Source organism: Perca flavescens, chromosome 23, assembly GCF_004354835.1.
Source record: "Perca flavescens isolate YP-PL-M2 chromosome 23, PFLA_1.0, whole genome shotgun sequence".
Lineage (NCBI taxonomy): Eukaryota > Metazoa > Chordata > Actinopteri > Perciformes > Percidae > Perca > Perca flavescens.
The window spans coordinates 17,601,900-17,622,721 of record NC_041353.1 but is presented as its reverse complement, the minus strand read 5'-3'; the positions used below and the strand labels follow the sequence as shown (position 1 = coordinate 17,622,721).

General features: G+C 40.1%; 1 protein-coding gene across 1 annotated transcript in view; it reads right to left on the bottom strand.

Annotated features, from left to right (window-relative positions):
- Positions 1 to 12,396: 12,396 nt before the first annotated feature.
- The window catches only part of cerk (ceramide kinase), a 42,540-nt gene continuing 34,114 nt past the window's right edge, over positions 12,397 to 20,822 (bottom strand). Inside the window, exons 11-13 of the mRNA XM_028571340.1 lie at positions 20,442 to 20,647; positions 17,103 to 17,317; positions 12,397 to 14,458 (exon numbers count right to left, since the gene is read on the bottom strand). Of these exons, the coding sequence (XP_028427141.1) occupies positions 14,338 to 14,458; positions 17,103 to 17,317; positions 20,442 to 20,647 (542 nt within the window). The 3' untranslated portion in view covers positions 12,397 to 14,337. The remainder of the gene's footprint in view (positions 14,459 to 17,102; positions 17,318 to 20,441; positions 20,648 to 20,822) is intronic.

The window sequence follows — 20,822 nt, the reverse complement described above, 5'->3', positions numbered from 1 at the left end:
TAATAAGCAACGAGAAATTGACACGACTACATGTATTTCAAAATCTTACAAAAGACAAATTCCAAAACGCAATAATCTGGGAGGGGAAAAAAATATCTTGGCCTGCCACTGTGTTTCTTTTACTTGTTCAGTTTTATTTTTTGGCAAATCATTACAGAGCTTACAGCCTTCAATGGATTGAACTCCAAATCTTTTAACCCTCCCTTTTCTAGTGTCACTGTGAAAATTCCCCCTCCCCTGTAATCCCACAGTTATTTAAGAAGTGATTCCCTTGCATCCCAAAGAAAATGACTAGGACAAACCATTAAAGGACTCCCATACTGTAGTCTTACAGAGATGTTGTCCACCATAAGGCTAGAATGGGTGTATCATGACTGGCTGAGCACGTTCATGCAGCATTTAGTGGACAAATTGACAACTGTTGTAGTAAAAGTTATAAAGAATTGCAATGCTTGACTACAGTATTTATCATGCGTTATGATCACACTGGTAGGGAAACTGTGTGCATTTCTGATGTGCGGTTGACAACCAATGAAATGAATGGACTTCTAGTGACTTATTGATTGTGCTGCTTGCAACACTAGCTCTGGGTTAGAGTAGCTGGATCTCACAACCTATCCACATCTTTTAGGGAATGCTTGAACACACTTTCTACTTGTCTGTCTATGACAGCAAGGTTTCTCACAAAGATACATGACATGCTATAATATTCTACAGAATGTATTTTCCTTCCTCCATCACACCCTTCTCTTCTGTCTCCTCTCTTTCTTCATGTCTCTCAGAGTTGGACAGCAATGGCTGGTTGCACAATAAAGTAGGACGCCCTATGGTCCTGTCACTGCGGGTAAATCAGAAGGTCTTTTATCCGTTCTTACCCACGGCACATCTTTGCACCGACATATTGGCCCGTTTTTCTCCCAGACGCCGCTGAGATGAGATGTCTACCCCCAGGGAGAAGGACACACACACACACACACTCTCTCTCTCTCAGGCATTCACACTCATCTCCCAATGTCAGTTGAACCCCTCTTAGAAGGTGACAGTTTTGTTTGTCCATGTCTTGCTGCGTTCTCCCCTGGAGCATGGTTGACACTGGAGCAACACGCCTCAATCATCCACAGTCATAAACAGAAAACAAGTCTGTGCCATCAGGAAGAAGGGGCAGGGAGGAAGGAGGAGAGGCATAGACACAGGAGAAAATGACTTAAACAAAATATCCCTTAGGGGGTTTGGAGACTTGGGTCGTAAGGGTGATTGGAGACTGGAGAGAGGAGGTATCAGTTAGAATTTTCTGGAGGGCAAACTGCCTTACAGCGGCAGTCATTTCAGTCACACTGGCTGAGGTGAATTAATATTGGATTGTGCTGCATCTTGCCTCTGAGAGACAGAGGAAAGAAGCATTTCTAGCCTATGCTGCAGGAAGCCAATACAGACAATATTCTGATAAGGCAAGCTTTAAGGTTATACAGAAGTTGTTAAAAAGAAGCCATTAAAAAGGCCTGAACTTGGTTTGAAATTCTGTGTATACTTTAAAAAAACTGGATAGTCATGATTAAATGAGCAAGTTTGATCAGATTTGATTGACTGTGCTGGCACCACAACTGTCAACGCAATTTAATTCAAATTTTGCTGAACTCTGATGGATGCACAGAATTTTTTTTCCTACTGAGATTTACTCGCTTCAAACTAGTGAGAAGAGCGCAGACGAACATAAACAACGAAACGGCTCATAAACATCCAAAACTTTTGAAAATATGCCCAGATATTTTGTCATTGAACAATCCCGTCATTCATAATGAGAAGATGATGTAAACATGTTTTCAGGGTCTTAAAGCGCCCATATTATGCTCATTTTCAGGTTCATAATTGTATTTTGAGGTTGTACCAGAATAGGTTTATATGGTTTAATTTTAAAAAAACACCATATTTTTGTTGTACTGCACATTGCTGCAGCTCCTCTTTTCACCCTGTGTGTTCAGGTCTCTGTTTTAGCTACAGAGTGAGACATCTCAACTTCTGTACCATCTTTGTTGGCAGTAGCACATGCGCAGTAGCTAGGTAAGGATCACATCAGCTAGTCAGGTCAGTTAGCCGGGAGGCTTCTTCTAAACATGGGCACACTTCCAACTGCGTGGAATACCTGCAGAACAGGGACATGTAAGTAGTTCTTTTGTAGATTATGATGACTTTGTGTGTGTGTTGTTGCAGTGTTTTGCCATTGAGAACGAGGTAGCATGCTAGCGGTTAGCCACCTTGTCTCGGCTACTGATGTAGAAAGCCCTGCAGATTTTGAACAGCTCACCCGGAGACTGAAGACATTCAGAAACCGTATCTCACTCAAAACAGCATGGATGTTTTTTTTTTTCCAAGTTTATATGCGTGTGGAAGCACCAGAGACACAAAATAACACCCTAAATCCCAGAAAAAGCGATTTTTTTTTTTTTTTTTTTTCTAAATAATTTTAGCATAATTGATTTGAAACATTTTTCCTTTTTGCCCATTTTGTAAATTAGAAATATAATCACTACTGAGCTACTTTGAAACATTCTGCGGTTTATTTATGAATTATTAAATGATTTTATGCTAACCAAAGATTTCTTGATGATAGGCTAAAATGTCTGTCATAGGGGCTTATTCAGGCACAAATAAACAATGTTCCCAACCTTTTGGGAAGAGTCGACAGCAATGCCAGTATGAGGTTGTCCGTAGGCACAGTGGGGCTTTGAGCTAAATGCTAACACCAGAATGCTAATACTCTTAAAGTGACAATGCTTTATTCGGGATGCAGATCTTTGTCCTCTATTGTCCAATTAAGTTTTGGTCACACACACACACACACACACACACACACACCCCCTTATGGTGCGTTCTTTTTGTCTTGTAATTGCGACTAGTAGCTCGAGTGTGACGTCGCATCCATGTCGGAAAACAAGTAACCGTGGGTTGTTGCGTTCTTTTTATCACACAATACTACGAGTCGGAGAAAAGATGTATTTTTGTAACATTTTTAGTAACATTTAGGATTCTATTCACCCAGTTATTGACATATTACACACATATTTCACATTTGACTTGATGAAATTTGATACATGAAAATTACATTTTGATTAACATTAACGTTCGGCTACTGCTCTGCTTTCTGCTCAAGGCTCGGCTTAAAGCCATTGTTGTCATATAGCAACCAAGCGTCTCTAGCCAATTTCAGCTGCACAAGCTACAAAATAACTAATCAGGCGGTATTTAACTCCTAATAAGACTGTAGCAACATGCCTATAGGTAGCAGTATACAGTGCTATGTGTACCACTACTTCATTTGGTTACAACAAAGACAAAAGTGCTTAGAATTGTAGAAAACCACAATGTTTACTACGTGTGATGCACGACGTAGCCTTCTTTGAAAGTGAACTCGGGGTCCTCTGAGTTCAGACGACTTGATGAGTTGTATATACGACCTCGGTGGCGTTCTTATTGCAACTTCCGGTTCGTAACTCCGGAAAACAACTCGTAAATCGACTTCGGTGGACAAAAAGAACGCACCATTACAATGCTTATTACTGATAACTTGTTTGTGTGTTTGTTACCACTGACCAACTTGTATGCAGTCAGTTAGGCTGTTGGTGAAGCATGCCTCATATTCTCGCAAGAAGAAGCGACTGCAGATGCATTCTGGCTAATGGAGTCATTTAGAGGAGAATGGTGTCTGTGTATGGTACTTCTGAGCTACCATGCTGAGGCTTGCTGGAGAGGACTTGACGGCAAGTAACATTACAGGGTGTAATTACTTCAAGCACCATTAGGAACACAATAACATCTGTGCTTTGCAGAAAACAAAGTCCAGCATGCTCGCTGAATGTGTTGACTCGGTTTATGTGTGTCTGCACAAACAGGGACTCTGTCGCTGGAGCAATCTACTCATTACTTGTTAATCACTTGAATAGGAGGACCTGTTTGCTAACAAAGCACCAGCTGAGGTAATGACTTGTCACTGCGAAGCACCCTGCAGAAGCCCGCTGGCAGAGGCCAAAGTGCAGGCACTGTGGATTCAGCAGGTTCCTAACCTAACTTCACACAGAGGGTATTGAGTTGGGTGCTGTGGTCAGTCTTCAGCAAAGTTACTTGTAAAATAAGTGAATATTTGGAGGGATTTGAATTAACCATCTTAACATTATTGTTGGAACAAGTCCTCCTAGTGTTTTGTTTTCTTTTTTTTTTTTTTTTTTTTTAAAAGTGCCAGTTCACTTAAACGATCAGGTAACACTTTACTTGAAGGTATCTACATAAGAGTGAAATGACACTGTCATTACCCTGTCATGACACATGAACCCTAACTCTAACCCTAACCATAACAAAAACCGAATGACACTAAAAGAAGCGTTATGTCAAACGTTTGACTTGTTTATAATGTTTATGACATGTTCATGACAGTGTCATGTCACTCTTATGTAGATGCCTTCAAGTAAAGCGTAACCAAAAATTGTTACTGTTAGTAGTGCTATTAGATCATTTTGTTTTTATTTGCCAAGATTTTCAGAGATTCCCTCTGAAAGTTGTTGGGACAGCCGCGTCTCGGATCAGCGCATCCCAAGTTCTTATTGATATCCACAATTTCCACTAGGACTATTTATTCTGTGGTGTGTGTGTGTGTGTGTGTGTGTGTGTGTGTGTGTGTGTGTGTGTGTGTGTGTGTGTGTGTGTGTGTGTGTGTGTGTGTGTGTGTGTGTGTGTTAAAAAAAAAAAAAAAAGTCACAAATGCTACACATACTAATCCTCATACTACTTTTTTAGTAGTTAATATAAAAAATCAACATACTTTACCATTTTATACTCACAGGAATTATACAATGTGTGCAACATTGTATGTCAATCAAACTTCACAAAGAGTTTGATTTTCTTGATTTCATACTTTTTTTTTTTTTTTTTTTTTCTGAAGCAGTTTCAAAACTCTTCATAGTTTGTTTTTTTTTCCAGCTGTGAGCAGCGTCTCAATTGCCCTTGTGGGAGAGTAGTGTACATCTGCAGCACATTCAAGAACTGACCGTCTTTATTATGCAGGTGGTTTGAGTATACTTAATTTAATCACCTTTCCATTGTCCATTGTTTCCACTGTAAGGATGAAGGTCTATGGAGTGGCATCTCCATGAGTGACAACTGGTTGGACACGGGAAGACAAACCTGAACGTGCATTGAAATATTTATGTCTAATCAGATTTGAAGGCTCTCTTATCGATTATTTATCTGCTACAGTGACCAACCATCAATGCGACTGACCGGTTTAAGTGACTCTTCTGTTGTGTATATATGATAAGGGCCCCTCCTCACTTGCTTTTGATCATGTACACATAATGGCCCCACCTGGCCCCATCGCCCCAACACAATGCTAATGAAATACGCAACAAGCTTAAAATGGTCCAATTTATTGAAGTAACAAGTTGTATTGAAATACAACTATCTACATCAAATAACAGCAACTTCAAAAATAAAGAAAATAAAAGTGCAGCGGTGTCAAAATTTTTATCAAGTTCAAAAATAGAAAAGAAATAAGTGCCACTTTGCAATTTGTTAAAAAAAGAAAAGAACAGAAATCCATTTGGCAAGACAGGTCTATTTATCCCTGCATTAGTGGCTGCAATGAGCCTGTTTTGCATGGCACAATTTCGGGGGTGATCGGTCTAATAAGCGGCAACACCAGGCACGGCGCCAGGATTCCTGTTTTGGATGGGCCAGACCAATTGTGGGTGGGCCTTAAATTAAAAACGTTATCAAATCCCTGTTTAACCTAATACAAATGACTGGCTAATATACGGTTATATTATATGTGCTTACATAATAAAGATTGTAATAGCTTGATGCTATTTATATGTTGTTGCATTGTAAAAAGTTTCTGTGCAAAGGACGGACCTATCCGCGATCGCTCTCCTTGGTTCTGCCCAAAAGAAGAGCGCTTTGGACTCTCCATTACGCACCATACCTGGCTGTGCTATAGCGCATCTCTCCTAACCTAAGGCCTATCGACTGTAAAAGTGGTCGGGAATCTAATATTTCCCCAAACATAGTTTAGTTCTGCTCGTATAACATGAGGCCGAATATTTCACTATTCTTTTCAATTGTTTTAAGTTTTCAACAATATACAAATCACAAACACTGCCCGACAGTTTCAATCAATACTCGACCACAGAACTTCTTCATTGACGTCATCTGTCATGTAAAACAAGACTCAAGTTATTTCCTTACTTTAGTGTGATGATTCATGTTATAAACATGTTTAACAAAAATAAATAAATTGCATTAACAAGCCCTAAAGCATCATTGACCATAACAAGAGAAAACCATGAGGCTGTTGTCAGCTTGTTACTGACAACAGTAACAAGCTGTTATAGAAATAGAACTGCGCCTGCAGCTCTGTAGCGGGTTATGAATTGATTATTTGAATCCATATATCTCATAACAACATAATACAATACAGGCAGAGTAGCCTTCACATACGTTACTGTTATCCTCTGGCGGTCCTACACAATTAAACTCCCTAAAGCAGAAGAAGTGACTTTAGCACTGGTTGAGTTGCGGGCTATATCCATAGGGGCTATATCATCCACTCGCGAGGCAGAGGCAAAGGCACTAGCACCCGCGCTGTTTGCCCTAGCCGCGCTAGCCGCGTTAGCATCCTGCGGTGTCCGAGACAAAGATGTGCTCGGCGTTGTGGATCTCAGCTCTCCTTCATCTCCTGGTTGCAGCGATGACTCTGAGACCGTGCACGTTTAAGGTACCTAAACAACGACTGTTGCAACCTTGTCCTTTACTGGAAATGATTTTCACACTCTCAGATCACTGGGAGCTAGCCTAGCATACCGACAAGCTACATCCGATCTGAACCACTGTCTGCTGAACTTGCGCAGAAACATAAAAATAGACATGACCAGTTTTTATAAATTGCTTTTGAAAACTAAACATTTAGACAATTTTAACACAAATTATGAAATTATTAATAATTCTTCACCAAATTATATTGTTTTTTGAGGAAATATATTAAAAAAATATTGAACTTACAAAATAGATAAGGTCTCTGTTGTATTACTGTGATTAAAAAGTGGGATGTAATTAAACACAAAATGATGCTGTATGGCAAAAAAAAAGCAGTATTACAGTTGCAAGTATTTTCTTTCTGTGGCGTATGATTTACAATTACTCCTGAACTTATCTTGGTGCCAGTGTTCTGACGGAAGTTAGAGCAACTGGAGGGTGAAAGGTTATGACGCCACTGACGGGCGACTAAAGGAAACGTGCCGTGTCTGAAAATAAAATAACAGATTTCTCTGGGTTTGACATTTGGTGGAAACATTTGGGATAGTGTAAGAACACAACTTATAAAAATATATAACATAGGAATGGTCATTTTTACACAGTTTAAAGCAGAAATGTTACATATTGTACCTTTTTTTTAAGCTTTTTCACGTTAAGCCAAATGTTCCGACAGGCAGCGTTGTGAACAGAGATGCATGCAGCCAGCGCAGCAGCAGAGCGGCTGTGGGGATAGAGATTGCTGTGGATTTTTTTTTTTTACATCTGTCGCTCAAGAATTATATGTATTAGTAATAAAGTATTAAAGTAGCCTAGTAAAATATTTTAAAGTATTTTATTCCACACGCCAGCTTTTATTTTGAAAAGTCGATACTCGGGGACGGCACCAGGCGGGTCGGCATGACATGGGACGCTCCAGGCAGCAGCCATAGAGTCTTGGTCTAGTGCTAATTATTGGAAAAGTCATTAGTTTATAATTGCCTGGTTTTCACGGTCTATTGATGAATCACTTTAATGCTAATAATTGTGAACCAACTTTTTAAATATGTATGTCAAAAGAAATTATTTTAAACAGTAACTTACAGCACAAATGAGTTTCTACACCTTTGGCCCAACATAACCTGTCATCATAGGTTGCGTATTGCTACAGCTGTAATACTATGGTACAGTGCCTGAAATGGGCCTGCACTTAAGATTCTTATGAAAACCCTTATTATTAACAGTATTATTACTAGGATGATATTTATACCAAAATAGGCTATATATCATTATTTATATCATATCACCCTATATTATATCATTCGGTACCCTCATATAGCCGGGGTGGACAGCTCCTTTATTTCATTACCACATTTTCAGACACTGTGATTACTGCGGCAGTCGAATCAGGCTCCTTAGATCGAATTGTCGACTATTTAGGGTCACCCCTACAACATATACATATGAATATAAATATGTCCAAGACACATGCAATGCTCATGTCATGCAACTGCTGAATTAGGGTACGGACACCTTTTTTTTATTTTTATTTTTATTTTTACTTATTCAGGCACTGCTATGGTAGAAAACAAGTAAAATATTTTGACATTTGTACACACACATCCTCTATATGTAGAATACCTGGGCGATGGTCTTAGTTTTACATAGAATCTTCCTGGAATCCTCAATTTTCCGTCTTATTAGAAAACAAGCTTTGTCTGTGCTTATCGGAGAGACAACCACTGTAACATTATGTTGCTTAATCATGTTGTAACTTGTCCACCCTCAACACGTCGATGTGTCATGTTGGTCACTTTACAGACATCCTGACAGGCTGACTGGAAACACTCTTTAATGTCATGCCAACGCGGGCCGACAGTCTATTTTACGCATAAATAATGCACTGTAGTGTGAAAACCCAACTCATTCAAAATAAAAGCTATCTCTGAAATGAATGCAATGTGAAATAAATTGCATATCCCAGCAGGGATTCCAGACCATAAGTAAAATTTGCAAGATTAAGAAGATGCTGGGTGCATAGCTTTGCTAATGGCTGTATTATTGCTGATTCGAGGGCCTCTCCTTTTGAGTGATGGCTTTTACTCAAAATTCCCATGATAAGGAAAAATGGGTCCTTTACAAAACAAATTACAGCATAATGAGCTGAAATTGCTAGCGCAGAATAGTCATGATAAATTGGTGACAAGTGCTGAAATAATACCTGAGTCCAACCCAGATGCAGTGGGTTCTGACCAGACCTGTTTAATCTAATGCTGTTTTTAAGGTCTCAGGAATAATCATCCTTTTTTTTTTCTCTTAGCTCCTTATGAACTAAAATGAAAAAGTGTCAAAGTGGAATTTTTTAATACCTGGTGGCAACCTTAAATTTGTTATGGGTTATAACTGATATATAAAGCATTAGTAAATGTTGAGCAATTAATTGTTGACCTTGGTAACAGCAGTCAAAACAAACAACTCGTGTAGAAGTTTGGTATCATTTCGGGCATTATTAGTGGGGTCATTTACGAGATACAAACGTGGGTCCATTAGCCCCTGCACTAAGCTATTCAGTTGATAACGCTACTCTACGCTAACTCTCCCAATGTTAGACCCAGGTGAAAAAAGCTTCTTGGGGGGTGTTTGGCTCGAGGTCATGGTACAAAGGACCCTAGGGTGAAATTACTCTGAACCATCACTTTAATTGGAGGACTTGTTAGTGGAGCTTCAGTTGAGATTGGTTTATCAACATTAGTAAATACCGTATATTAACCATTTTTACCCACAATATTAACCATTAAACACCAACATGTATTGATCATTTTTAATTTCTTTTTTTTTTCTTTTAATAATTTTATTTGATAAAAATCAGGAAATAGTTTTCAAACTTTCCGAAAATTACACATTCAAACCGCAAAACACAAATATTACCATATCCTATTCTCACATTTTGAAAAGCTGGCAGTTTGCTGGAAAAAATATTTATTTAAACATTACTTGAACTAAACTATGAATTGATTATGAATTTATTTGGGGATTAGTTTCTTTTACAACTTATAAACCATTCAAAATAGGTACCTTATTAGAAAATGGTACCAAAAAGCCATCATGAGATCAGGTCATTTGAATGCAATCGTATGTTTTTCGGTGTGAGAATGCCAATTAAACAGGTATGACACAATAACCTGAATTTAAAAAAAAAAAATAAAAGCACGGAGAACACCTCAGGCAATCTAAACTGCAGTAGTTCAGCACACTCTGCCATACACATGATGAAATGATAATATATTGATTGAAAAACCTAGCATGATTCCAGCTTTGAGGGCTGACCTCCTGTGTGTGTGTGTGTGTGTGTGTGTGTGTGTGTGTGTGTGTGTGTGTGTGTGTGTGTGTGTGTGTGTGTGTGTGTGTGTGTGTGTGTGTGTGTGTGTGTGGGGGCGAGAGACGAAGAGTGAGAGATGAGAGGCCGGTAGTGTCTCCTGACTGGGAAGATAGACTGTTATGGCCTCATTGATCTAAATCTCTCTCAGGGAGCCCGTTCCAATCGATACAGAGAGAAGTAGGCAACAGCACTGCTGCTGTTTGGACCACCGCCCCTCCATCTCGGTTTCTCACTTCCACTGTTTTCACACCACCCACCTAATTCCCCTTAGTCTCTCTCACACAAGCAAATATTTCTTCTTTAGTTTGGCTCTTGTTAGCTGTTGGAAAACGGCAATTTTCCAGTTTTGGCTGCTGTAATTATTGGCGTCACACAACCGCGGCTGGTATAAAGCTACTTTCCACCGCAGCACCTTTACCTGACCTCACCTCTGACCCATTCCACCACTGCAGAACAGCTTGTTTGTGTGGGTGTTTCTGCCGTTTGACAAAGGTTAGGGATAAAAACAACATTGGTAAAAGTACAAAAAAATCTGTGATACTTAGCTCCTGATTGGACAAACTGATTAAAAAGACCAAATCAGGCTATGAGTAATGGTATTATTCTTGAAGTAACAGAGTGAGTGTGTGTGTGTGTGTCAAAGGGACGCAACGGCATCATCTACTGTTAGGAACTTTTTCTTTGCGTAAAGACACTGGTGAATTGAGGACAGAGGCCACCGTGTGTGTTCGTTCGGTAGAGGGTGTTTGCCGCCGTTTCGTCTCACCTTGCATCTTAGGTGGGATGTGGGAATGAGATAGTGGCTCTCAGGGGGGCGGCAGACAAGCAGATGGAGATTAAATCAATAAGGAAGTAGCAAAGCAAGAAAATGAGGGGGGGGGGAGAGAGGGAGGGAAAACAATTTGGTTGCCACCGCGGACAAGAGAGGCTGGAAAATCCCTCGTCTTTGCGGTCATACTAGACCTCCTATCAGAGTAAAGTACTGCCATTTTGAGGACCGACTGTCGCTACATTTCAGATTACTCAATACCTGCTTAAAACAGCAGGTCCGCACAGTCACACTTTGGCGGCCACAAGTGGTAGATCACTTTTAAATCTCTATGGATTAAAGGGACACAAGTGACAAGGATAACCTTTTATTTAATTCCTTTTCCTTTTGGAAAGTAGTGCCATGACACACACTCAAGCACTACAAAGTATACAGTCTGTAGGACTACACGATGGCTCTTCTGGGCTCTAATCTGGCTCTGACTTTCTGCACTGACAGAGCTGACACGTTTTGTGACACTGTAAATTACAGATCATAAATCCAAGTCTAAGAACAATTCTATCCCAAATGCCTAGTTCCTAATAGGTTTTTTTGTTAGATTTGTATTGTTATTGTTGTTTCTGTTGTGCTGGGATTTAGATTGACATTGAACTGCCATTTTCTTTGTGCTATTTTGCACCATTCACATATTTGTTCAATCAATGTAGACTTTTTGGTGAAACAGGTGAAATTTCCAGTGGCACACAATATGTGGGGCTACTGTTGGAAATGGTGCATTCGTTACCAGTGCATGGCCTGGTAATAAAGGTGCTGTAGGTTATTTCCACAGAACAAACTCACAGGCACGCGAAACATAGCATTTATTTTTTTTAATCACATTGCTTTTTATTTTACCACTTGTAAATGGACAGAACATTGCAACAGGTGTTTGCTTTTCCTTTATGACATCATTCCTAGTTAACTAGGACAATGACAATCTGTATTGGCTGTACCTTTTTTAGTAATATTTTGCATTACTGCGAAAACAGTGTGATTACAGTAACCAAATTCAGATTACTTTTCAGCACTTGGAATTGCCTTGTGGTATCAAAAAAGAAACCAGACTGTGTGCAGAATGAGCCCAGCGTGAAATACCACTCCATCTCAGCAGAGACCTTTCATGTCTGATGTTCTTTAATGAAACATCTCGCTCACATCAGAGAACCCTATTAAATTCTACTCGTAGATGGACAGACAGAGTGAAAGACTGAGAAAGCCAGAGCAAGGGAACGCGTTGACCTTTTGTGTGTGTGTGTGTGTGTGTGTGTGTGTGTGTGTGTGTGTGTGTGTGTGTGTGTGTGTGTGTGTGTGTGTGTGTGTGTGTGTGTGTGTGTGTGTGTGTGTGTGTGTGTGTGTGTGTGTGTGTGTGTGTGTGTGTGTGTGTGTGTGTGTGACAGGCACTCCATGAAGATCAGTCAAAGGACATGAAAAGGACCACATTTTAAAAGGACTTTATTGAGCATTTTCAGAGAATAAATCATTCATTCATTCAGCAAGATTGAAGTCAAACTGAAGTACAACTGAAATTAGAATTAATTTTTGCAAAGAAATCATGATAACAGTAGGTACTCACTCAGCAGGCATTGAAATGGCAAAAACAAGAAGCAATGTCTGGTAATCAGTGCTGTTAGCAAGCTAAGCTAACTATCTTTAACTTTCCTAGTGGAAGCCATGAGTCTAAGCTAGTTTTCCTGGCGTGCTAGCGTGTGTTTCCTTACACCAAATAGAGTGGGAATTCAAATTCCAGTTCAACTTTCTTTGCATTGTCACTCATGAATTGCTAAATTCTTTAGCTTTTTCAAATCTTTTTGGCCATAGCCTAACAGAAAACAATTCTCACTTTCACAGTTTCTGTGTGTGTCTGCATATATTTCAGTGTGTGTGGACAGAGGATTTAAAAGCATCCAGTTCTTTGAAAGAACATACTGTAAGCTGACAAAAGTGAGAACTGAAGGTGAATTACAACAGACATTCAGACACACATAGACATTGAATATATGAAAAAGCATAATAGAAGAAAGTGTGCGTCTGTGTGTGCCAGTCTTTGCTCATCTATAGGTGCTTGTGTTAGCAGTGTTTTGGCTGCAGTGAGAGAGCATCTGCAAAATGGCAGTCATGAGGCTAATTGTGATAGAGCCAACTAATCACATTGGCACCTTCACAAATACATACATACATAAGCACGCACACACACACGCGCACACACTCCAATGATTGCACGTCCCTAAAGGGATTGTGGAAAACACACTTAACCCTAAACAGACACACACAAACACAACTTATCCTAACGTAATATTATTGTGCATGTTGTTTAAAAGGGCTTTATCGTTGCATTTTCCAATGGTCTGTCTGGCTTTATGAAAAGGTGCTAATAAGGCACATTTTTCAATGGATTATCATGAATAAAGTTAACAATGTATAATTCTGGCTAATCCCAGGTGATGATGATCCAACTGTCAGTTTTCGGCAAGAGAGGAACAAAGCTCAGAGCCACAGGTGCACCGCAGCAGTGCTGAGACACACCAAATCACTTAGCAACCACTTTGCCTTATTACCCAGAATTCACCGGGGTCCTGTTAGTGTATTAGCAGGGTATTCAGCTCTTTTCATTAGTGCCCTTGGCTCATATCTGCTTCCACCTGGGTCACAGATTAAATGTTTTTTCCTCCCCCCAAAAAAAGATTATTATTTATTTTTTTGCATTATGTCTTTTCAGTTTATCGGTGTACTTCACAGGCCTTTCTTCTTCATCCTTGTAACAAAGCAGTATCTCCTTGGCTGTCTCTCTTTGCTATACAGGGAGAAATCCTATTTGTGTTCTCCTTCATGGTAGGATAAAAACCTTCTGCAGATTGTTGTGGCTGAGTCCAGCTCAGTCCAGTTCAGCTGTTTCATCTGGCAGCTTGAAATCCTTTTTGAGCTTCAAAATCTTCCATTTTTTTAAAAGTACAGATAAAAAAAATAAAAATAAACTGACACTGAGGTTTGAATATGGCAGCGCTGGCACTAGCAGCTGTATCATATCATATTTTGGGGTTAGTTAAAGCTGCATGAGGCAATTTTGCACATAACGGCTCCACATGGCAGCAAGGACATAACTGAATCTCTTCAGTAACAGATCCTGCAATGTAAATTTTTAGCCATCATTTTTTTCTCTTTGAATGCCAGGCAATGGGAGCCTTTTCAGCTTTTAAAAAAGAAAATGTAACGCACTTTCTTGTGCATTGAGAGGACTTCTTGCATTTAAGCAAATACACTAAGGAGGGATGGGTCACTAGCGTTTGGGATTAACACTGATGCTATGCATGTATTTTTCCAGGAAACTCTTGCCAAGTGCAACTCAGTTTTTGTTTTCTAGCAGCTAAATGTCCAGTCCTCAGTCCACTGACTGGTATGTGCTTGGCTCCAGGGCCCACAGTGTACAAGGATCTTCTAACACACATTGCTGCTGCTCCTCGATACCACGGGCAAACAGCCTGATCAACTGGCCATGGACACTGCAGAGGGGAAGAGAGTACACACACACACACACACACACACACACACACACACACACACACACACACACACACACACACACACACACACACACACACACACACACACACACACACACACACACACACACACACACACACACACACACACACACACACATCATTTAGCCTGAATAACAAACCATCAACTTAATGACTATGCTCTTTTCAATGAGCCTTTACTGTCCATGTGGCAGATGTAAAAGCAATGGAACGGCACCCCTGTGTGCAGACTTAACACGCAAACTTGAAAGTGAGACAATCTTTGTGGAGTGTTGGGTATAAAGACCTTTTTAAATGAGACACCTTTAACAGATGTTAGAATGCAGATGGGGCTGATGCACTATAATGACACGCATAAGACATCCTGATGCATGCAAGGTAAAAGTATATGGGCAGAAAAATAAGCTGTGAACAGGCAAGATGACTATTATGGTACAGTAGTTTATTGCCTCAATTATTGCCTGTGTCTTTGTCTACTAAATATCACCTGCATTTTTACTTGAACACCTGTTGTTGACTTGCAGGCTTCACAAATGGTTAAGATGATGGAACAGCATGGTAACTTATAATTTTCAACCCAGTGTAGTGGTTTATTATTATTATACTGAATGCCAATCACACTACAATACATATAACTCTAAAATCAAGGAAGCACTATGATTGGGTTATAATTACATAAAAGGCCCCTAGCTTGTTTTTAATTGTTTGGTTTCACTTTTTTTTTTTTTTTTTTTTTTTTTTTTAAATGTGCATTTCTCACTTCCAAAGCAAAACTCTTCACTTTCTTTTCTAGCCTGGGCTATTACCATTAATTATCTGAGCAGCACTCTGGCTGGCTCACTCCAAGAACGATTAGCGGTGAGGAAAAGGCAATAAAAGGACAGATTTCTGCTTTAATTAAAGGGGAGTAGCCTTTTAACATGGGGAGGGCCGTTAAATTAGCAACATTACAGCGCCATGCATCATTGGCAAAGTACAATGGAGCGTGAAATAAATGATGCGTCCAGCAGTGCCACACCGGCTGTATAGAGATCTGATAGTGGGGAAAGTTGAAATGCGGACAGGGCCAGAATAATGAGGGGAATTTTGCAGAGTTTCCAAGATCGTCCAGCAGGGAACAGTGAAAGAGTCTCTTGACCACAGTATGTTGGACACTAGCGGCGCTAATGGCACTGCTGCTCTCATCTCTATCTAGCCAAGTAGGAGAACTTCTTTATCACTAGCTACTACAGTACTAGCAATCAAGTTGACTTATATTTACTTAGTATTAACTTATAAGTTACATATTGTCGGGTGGTGCTTCAGAAGTCTTGTTGATGTATATTAATTAATTCATAGTTCAACATTTGGCTCCGTCAACTCTAAAGCTCACTAATTAACATTTTGTTTTAATTTGTACAAAAAAGAATTTGTAAAAAGAATTTGTTGTTTTTTGGGGTTATGTTCCAGATTATTTCTTAGCCGCGACCAGTAACTTCCTGGAGTCTCCGCTGGTTGCCCAGTCAGGCTAGCTTTTCCCCGTTTCCAGTCTTTACGCTAAGCTAAGCTAAGCTAACTGGCTGCTCCAGCTAGATATTTACCATAGAGGCAAGGGGGTAATTATTGCCTACATACTGACCTTTATATTGTAAAGACTTTAAACTTCGAACTGTTTATATTTTTATCTTTTTATGATCCTTTGTCTGTTTCCAAATAGTGTACCAATGTAACAACCATGCTAGCAGCTCTGTAAGACTGTACTTTTCTAAATGCTAACCTGTTGACAATAACAATAATTCTAAGGTGATGTTTAGCAGGCATAATGTTAACCATGTTCACTAAGCTTAGTTTGGTAGCATACTAACACTTCTTAATTAGCACTAAACACAGAGTACGAACCAACCAACACTGTAGAGCCACACTGCTAACAAGGCTAAGAATTGTATGTGTGAGTGTAACTTTAGTGAAATGTGATTACAGAGCTGTCCGGCATACAGAACATGATCTATTTCTACTTAGGCCTTAAGTCATGACACTCAGGGACATTTTAGAGCAATTTAAACTGGAGATTATATCTGTAATATTCAGATTGCTGTGAATTCCAGCACCATGGTGATGCAATAAGTAGGAGCCCTGCAAGTATTTCAATGCTTTTTCCATTATACCTCTTCTGCAATAGTATGTGTGCTGATTCAAAGCCATTTGCCAGTCTTCATCTAAACTAAGAATGATTCTGCCTGTCTTCATCGCCTCAAAAAGTAAATTCCTTCGTCACAGGCTTCATAAAACGCAAAATAAGCTGGCACAGTGGAAAAGTGATTGAACCATGCCGGTCTTCAGCAGTCAAAATGATTGTTTCAGTTTTACAGCATTAAAAAGCCATATATATGGGCAAAACATTCATCATTACTGGAAAATGACAATTCATTTCTTTGTTTTTGCCGGTGCTGAGTCAAAACAATGTCGGATTTGTTTGTTTGCACCTCAATATGACTTTCTTTAGTTTTGCGTTGAACAACTTCTTTATTTCTAACAAAACATGCAAATGCATGGACTAGAGTGCTTGAAATAACAGTAAGTTTGGCGTTGGATTGTATATTCAGGTGATTCTGGGATTGGTTACCTGACTTGGATGGCAGCGTGAGGCAGGATCTCCCCATCGCTGGTCCAGCTGCTGTGGGAGGTGCTGTAGTTGCAGGTTGTTTGGGCGGAGCATATGGGACTGAAGCCTGTCTTCTTTGGACTGTCACTCAGGTCCTCTAGTGAATCCAGCTCATGTTGCCGCGGCTGGAAACGAAACTTCCTTACCCGGTGGACCTCCACAAACGAGTGGTCAAACTGGGGAAGAAAGCAGAGATGGGTGAGAAATAGATGAAAGAGAGGAGGAGGAGTAGAGATGGACAGATAGATGAGTGAAGGAACAGATGTGTCCACAGATGGTGCAAAGGTTAAGACCGCCACTCTCCAGAAGCACTTGCAAGCACTTTGAAAATGAGCAGTGCGAACACAAGAGTCCATCTTTGTTTTCAATTCAATTTTATTTAGTGTCAAACCATAACAGGAGTTATCTCAGGACACTTTACAGATAGAGTACTGTAGGGCTAGACTACACTCTATTTAAAAATCAAATAGATCAATTTAAAAAGACCCAACAATTCCCACAGTTTTTTGACTCGCCAAATTCAATTTTGTGTAAAATAGTTTTTTGATAAATAAAAATGCTCTTTTTAATGCATTTTCATGTTTCCACAAGAGTACTTCAATCAGTTAACAAATATGCAGAACACAATTACAGACAAGTGATGAAAGCACGCACTAGTATTCTGAAGACAGAAGCTCATTTTTCAGAAAATATGCTTTTAAGTACCTCAGCATGAAGCTCCATTACAGTATCTGCACTTCATGGATTGAGGTCAAAATTAAAAGTGGGTGAAAATCAATATGCTGCTTGCTAGTGTGGCTAAAAACTCAAAACAAAATAATCCATCAAGAATCAACAGTCACCACAATTTGTCTTTGGTGGATAAATGGATTAGGGTTCTACTCGGGTTCATTCAAAACTCAGGCTGCCTTTTTAGAAACATGAACTTTTTGAACATTTAAATGTCCTGAGTTCACCATAAACTACTTAATCATATATACAAAATAGAACTGAAAATGGGCAGTGGCATATTTATCTGAACTATGATGATCACATCGGGTGGCAAAACGATTCCTGGCATGCCATTCTTCTTTAGTTTACTTCCAGCTCCTAGCGGTAGGTAGGTAAAAAGTTAATTTCTCCTCCATTGTCTTTCTATGGACTCCTGCTGATTTTATAATGAAAAGCAAAACTACACGTCAGTTTATTTTTCTTCCTCCCCATTTATGATAAAAGAAAACTGCCATCAGGAGATCAAATGCAAAATGGAGGGAGGGAGAGTAGAGGTCAGATGAAATGGAGGTGCATACAAACTGTGTAAATGGCAGAGGAGTGAAGAGAAGAAAGAAAGAGATGAAAAGAAATTATTTTGTCAAAATCGCCTTTCATCTCACTCGGTGTCGCAGAAAGGTTGAGCTCTGCCTGGCGCAATACCTCCTTCTACTTCACGGGGTGCCACTTTCTCTCTATTCCCTTCTCTTTTCCTCTTTTTTTTCTACCCTCTATCTTTTCCTTCGCTCTCTTTCTCGCACCCTCTCATCCCGAAAGCGGAGTGACAGCCATTTATTTCACATCAGACCCACTTTATGACTGCAGCAGCTTTGCATTCATGCTGGACGGTCTGCCTAAAAGGCTTTCTGACAAGGCCATGAATACGCTTAGTGGCTTCTCACTCCTTGTTTCTCTGCGCTTGGCTGGACAGTGATGCTGATATTAAGTGAACTCCAGATGCAAAGTCCCACTCACCGTACTCATACGACTACTTGTCTACCTTTCTCTGTTGCAAGTGAAGCAGCAACCTCAAGCTTGAGACGTGCCACATCGTGCCTTTTTTACTGCCAGTACCACAACCCACTGAGATCTGTGGTCATTGATGATATCATTTGGACAGCGTCCCCATTAGAGACTTCTGACATCTGAATGACGAAAGGCAAAACGCGGTAAAGACCCATTGAAGTTCGCCCCCGGTCATTTTATTTGGGACACAAGCCAATCTTTTTGAAAGGCATTGTGGGATTCCAGGCGGGACTGACGAGCGACATGAAAACTGAATTCCTATAGGAACATATTTTCCTTTTTATGCAAATGAGTATCACCCCTTAAACTCAAATTGTAGATGCATACAGTTACATCTTGGTGTTTCTCAGTATTTGATTTTAATATATTGGGCAACTTCTCTGTCGTCATGAAATCCGTTTTAGGCCTCTCTGCATTAGCATCACCAGAGAATGCTGGTAATTCGATTTTGCCCACACACGTTGGTAATTTAATTCGGTCATCTGGATGTAATATGCTTTATTGGGGCTGTGGTATTGCAGGGACACGCTTCATGTCACGCAGAGCAGCAACATCTTTCCTCAAGTTGCTACATTTCCCTGTAATAACAGCAGCTCTGGTAACATGTTCTATGGTTTTCTTAATTGTTCTTGGTATTAAACTGTCCGCCTTTTCTACTACTAAATCCTATTAATTTCAAAGCTGCCAATACATAATCTCCCAATCTAATCAAATCTCATCACAAAGTTAAAACTCACCTCAGGATTTCAGTGTTCGCTCAAAACACACGTTGCAATTGAACACTTTTACCAAGGCAGCTACTGTAGATAAAATGACTTACAAGATCCTTCTAAGTGGGATAAGCTTCCCGAGGTCCTTCCAGAGGTAATAATTACTAATCACTAGACTTCCCCTGGCAATACTTGTGCTTTCCTGAGAGGACATTAGTCTGGTATCAGCCTGTTCTCCCATACAGCATATCCCTGATGCAGCGATTACCGGTGCCTCTCTGGACCGGGGTGGAGGTTATTTATGATACGTGGGAAGGCACTAGGGCTAAGGCATTTGAACTAAAGTGAACCATAGTTGGGAAATTGAGCCGAGTCAGCAAATGGAGGTGCTAGCACAGCAAGTGGGCAAACGCCTGCCTTCTGCTCGCTCCTTTACAGACTTAACACCCTCTCAGTTCATCTGTGCACAGATCGAGCAACTCCTGATGATGAATTTAGCAGGAAAGTGATTGACTGGAGGCTTAAACGGTTTTTTTTTTTTGCTTTATTTTGGTGAATTCCTTCACTCTTTGTGATGTGTTTTTTTTCTTATCTCTGCTGGATACAAATTACATAAATGTCTCCAGCTCATTTCAATTCTGAAACCTACTCTACAGCATGACTCATACACTGTTTATGTACACTTACTTTAGAAGTATGAAATCCTAAAGTGAGTAGTATTCCCATTGGGTAACGTCAGAAAGCACTCTGCAGTTAATCATACACTGAGCTGAGCTAAAGATGCCATACTTTAACACCGCTCCTTCACTCCTACCTGGTCTTCTTTGTTGGTGTGTTGAAGGAGGTGTCTGAGGAAGTTCAGACGGGAGCACTTCCTGACGAGGATGAGGTCCGTGGTGCCGTCGGCGAGGTGAGCAGAGGGCGACAGGCCTCGTGGACTGCGGGGACACGCGCAGCTCATACTGGCCGCGTTAATGGCTATAAACTTTCCACGGATCACACTCCAACCACCCATGCCATCTGAAACAGAGGTGTCAAGAGTTGGGAGTATCACCACACATACGGTTTGCTTAGCTGTACTTTTGGGCATAAGTCTCTTCGACTCACTAAAGTATCAGTCAATCAATCAATGATAAATAAAATGCTGACCATTAGTGATGCACCTGAAGATGGGACTAATACAAACCGTAAATCA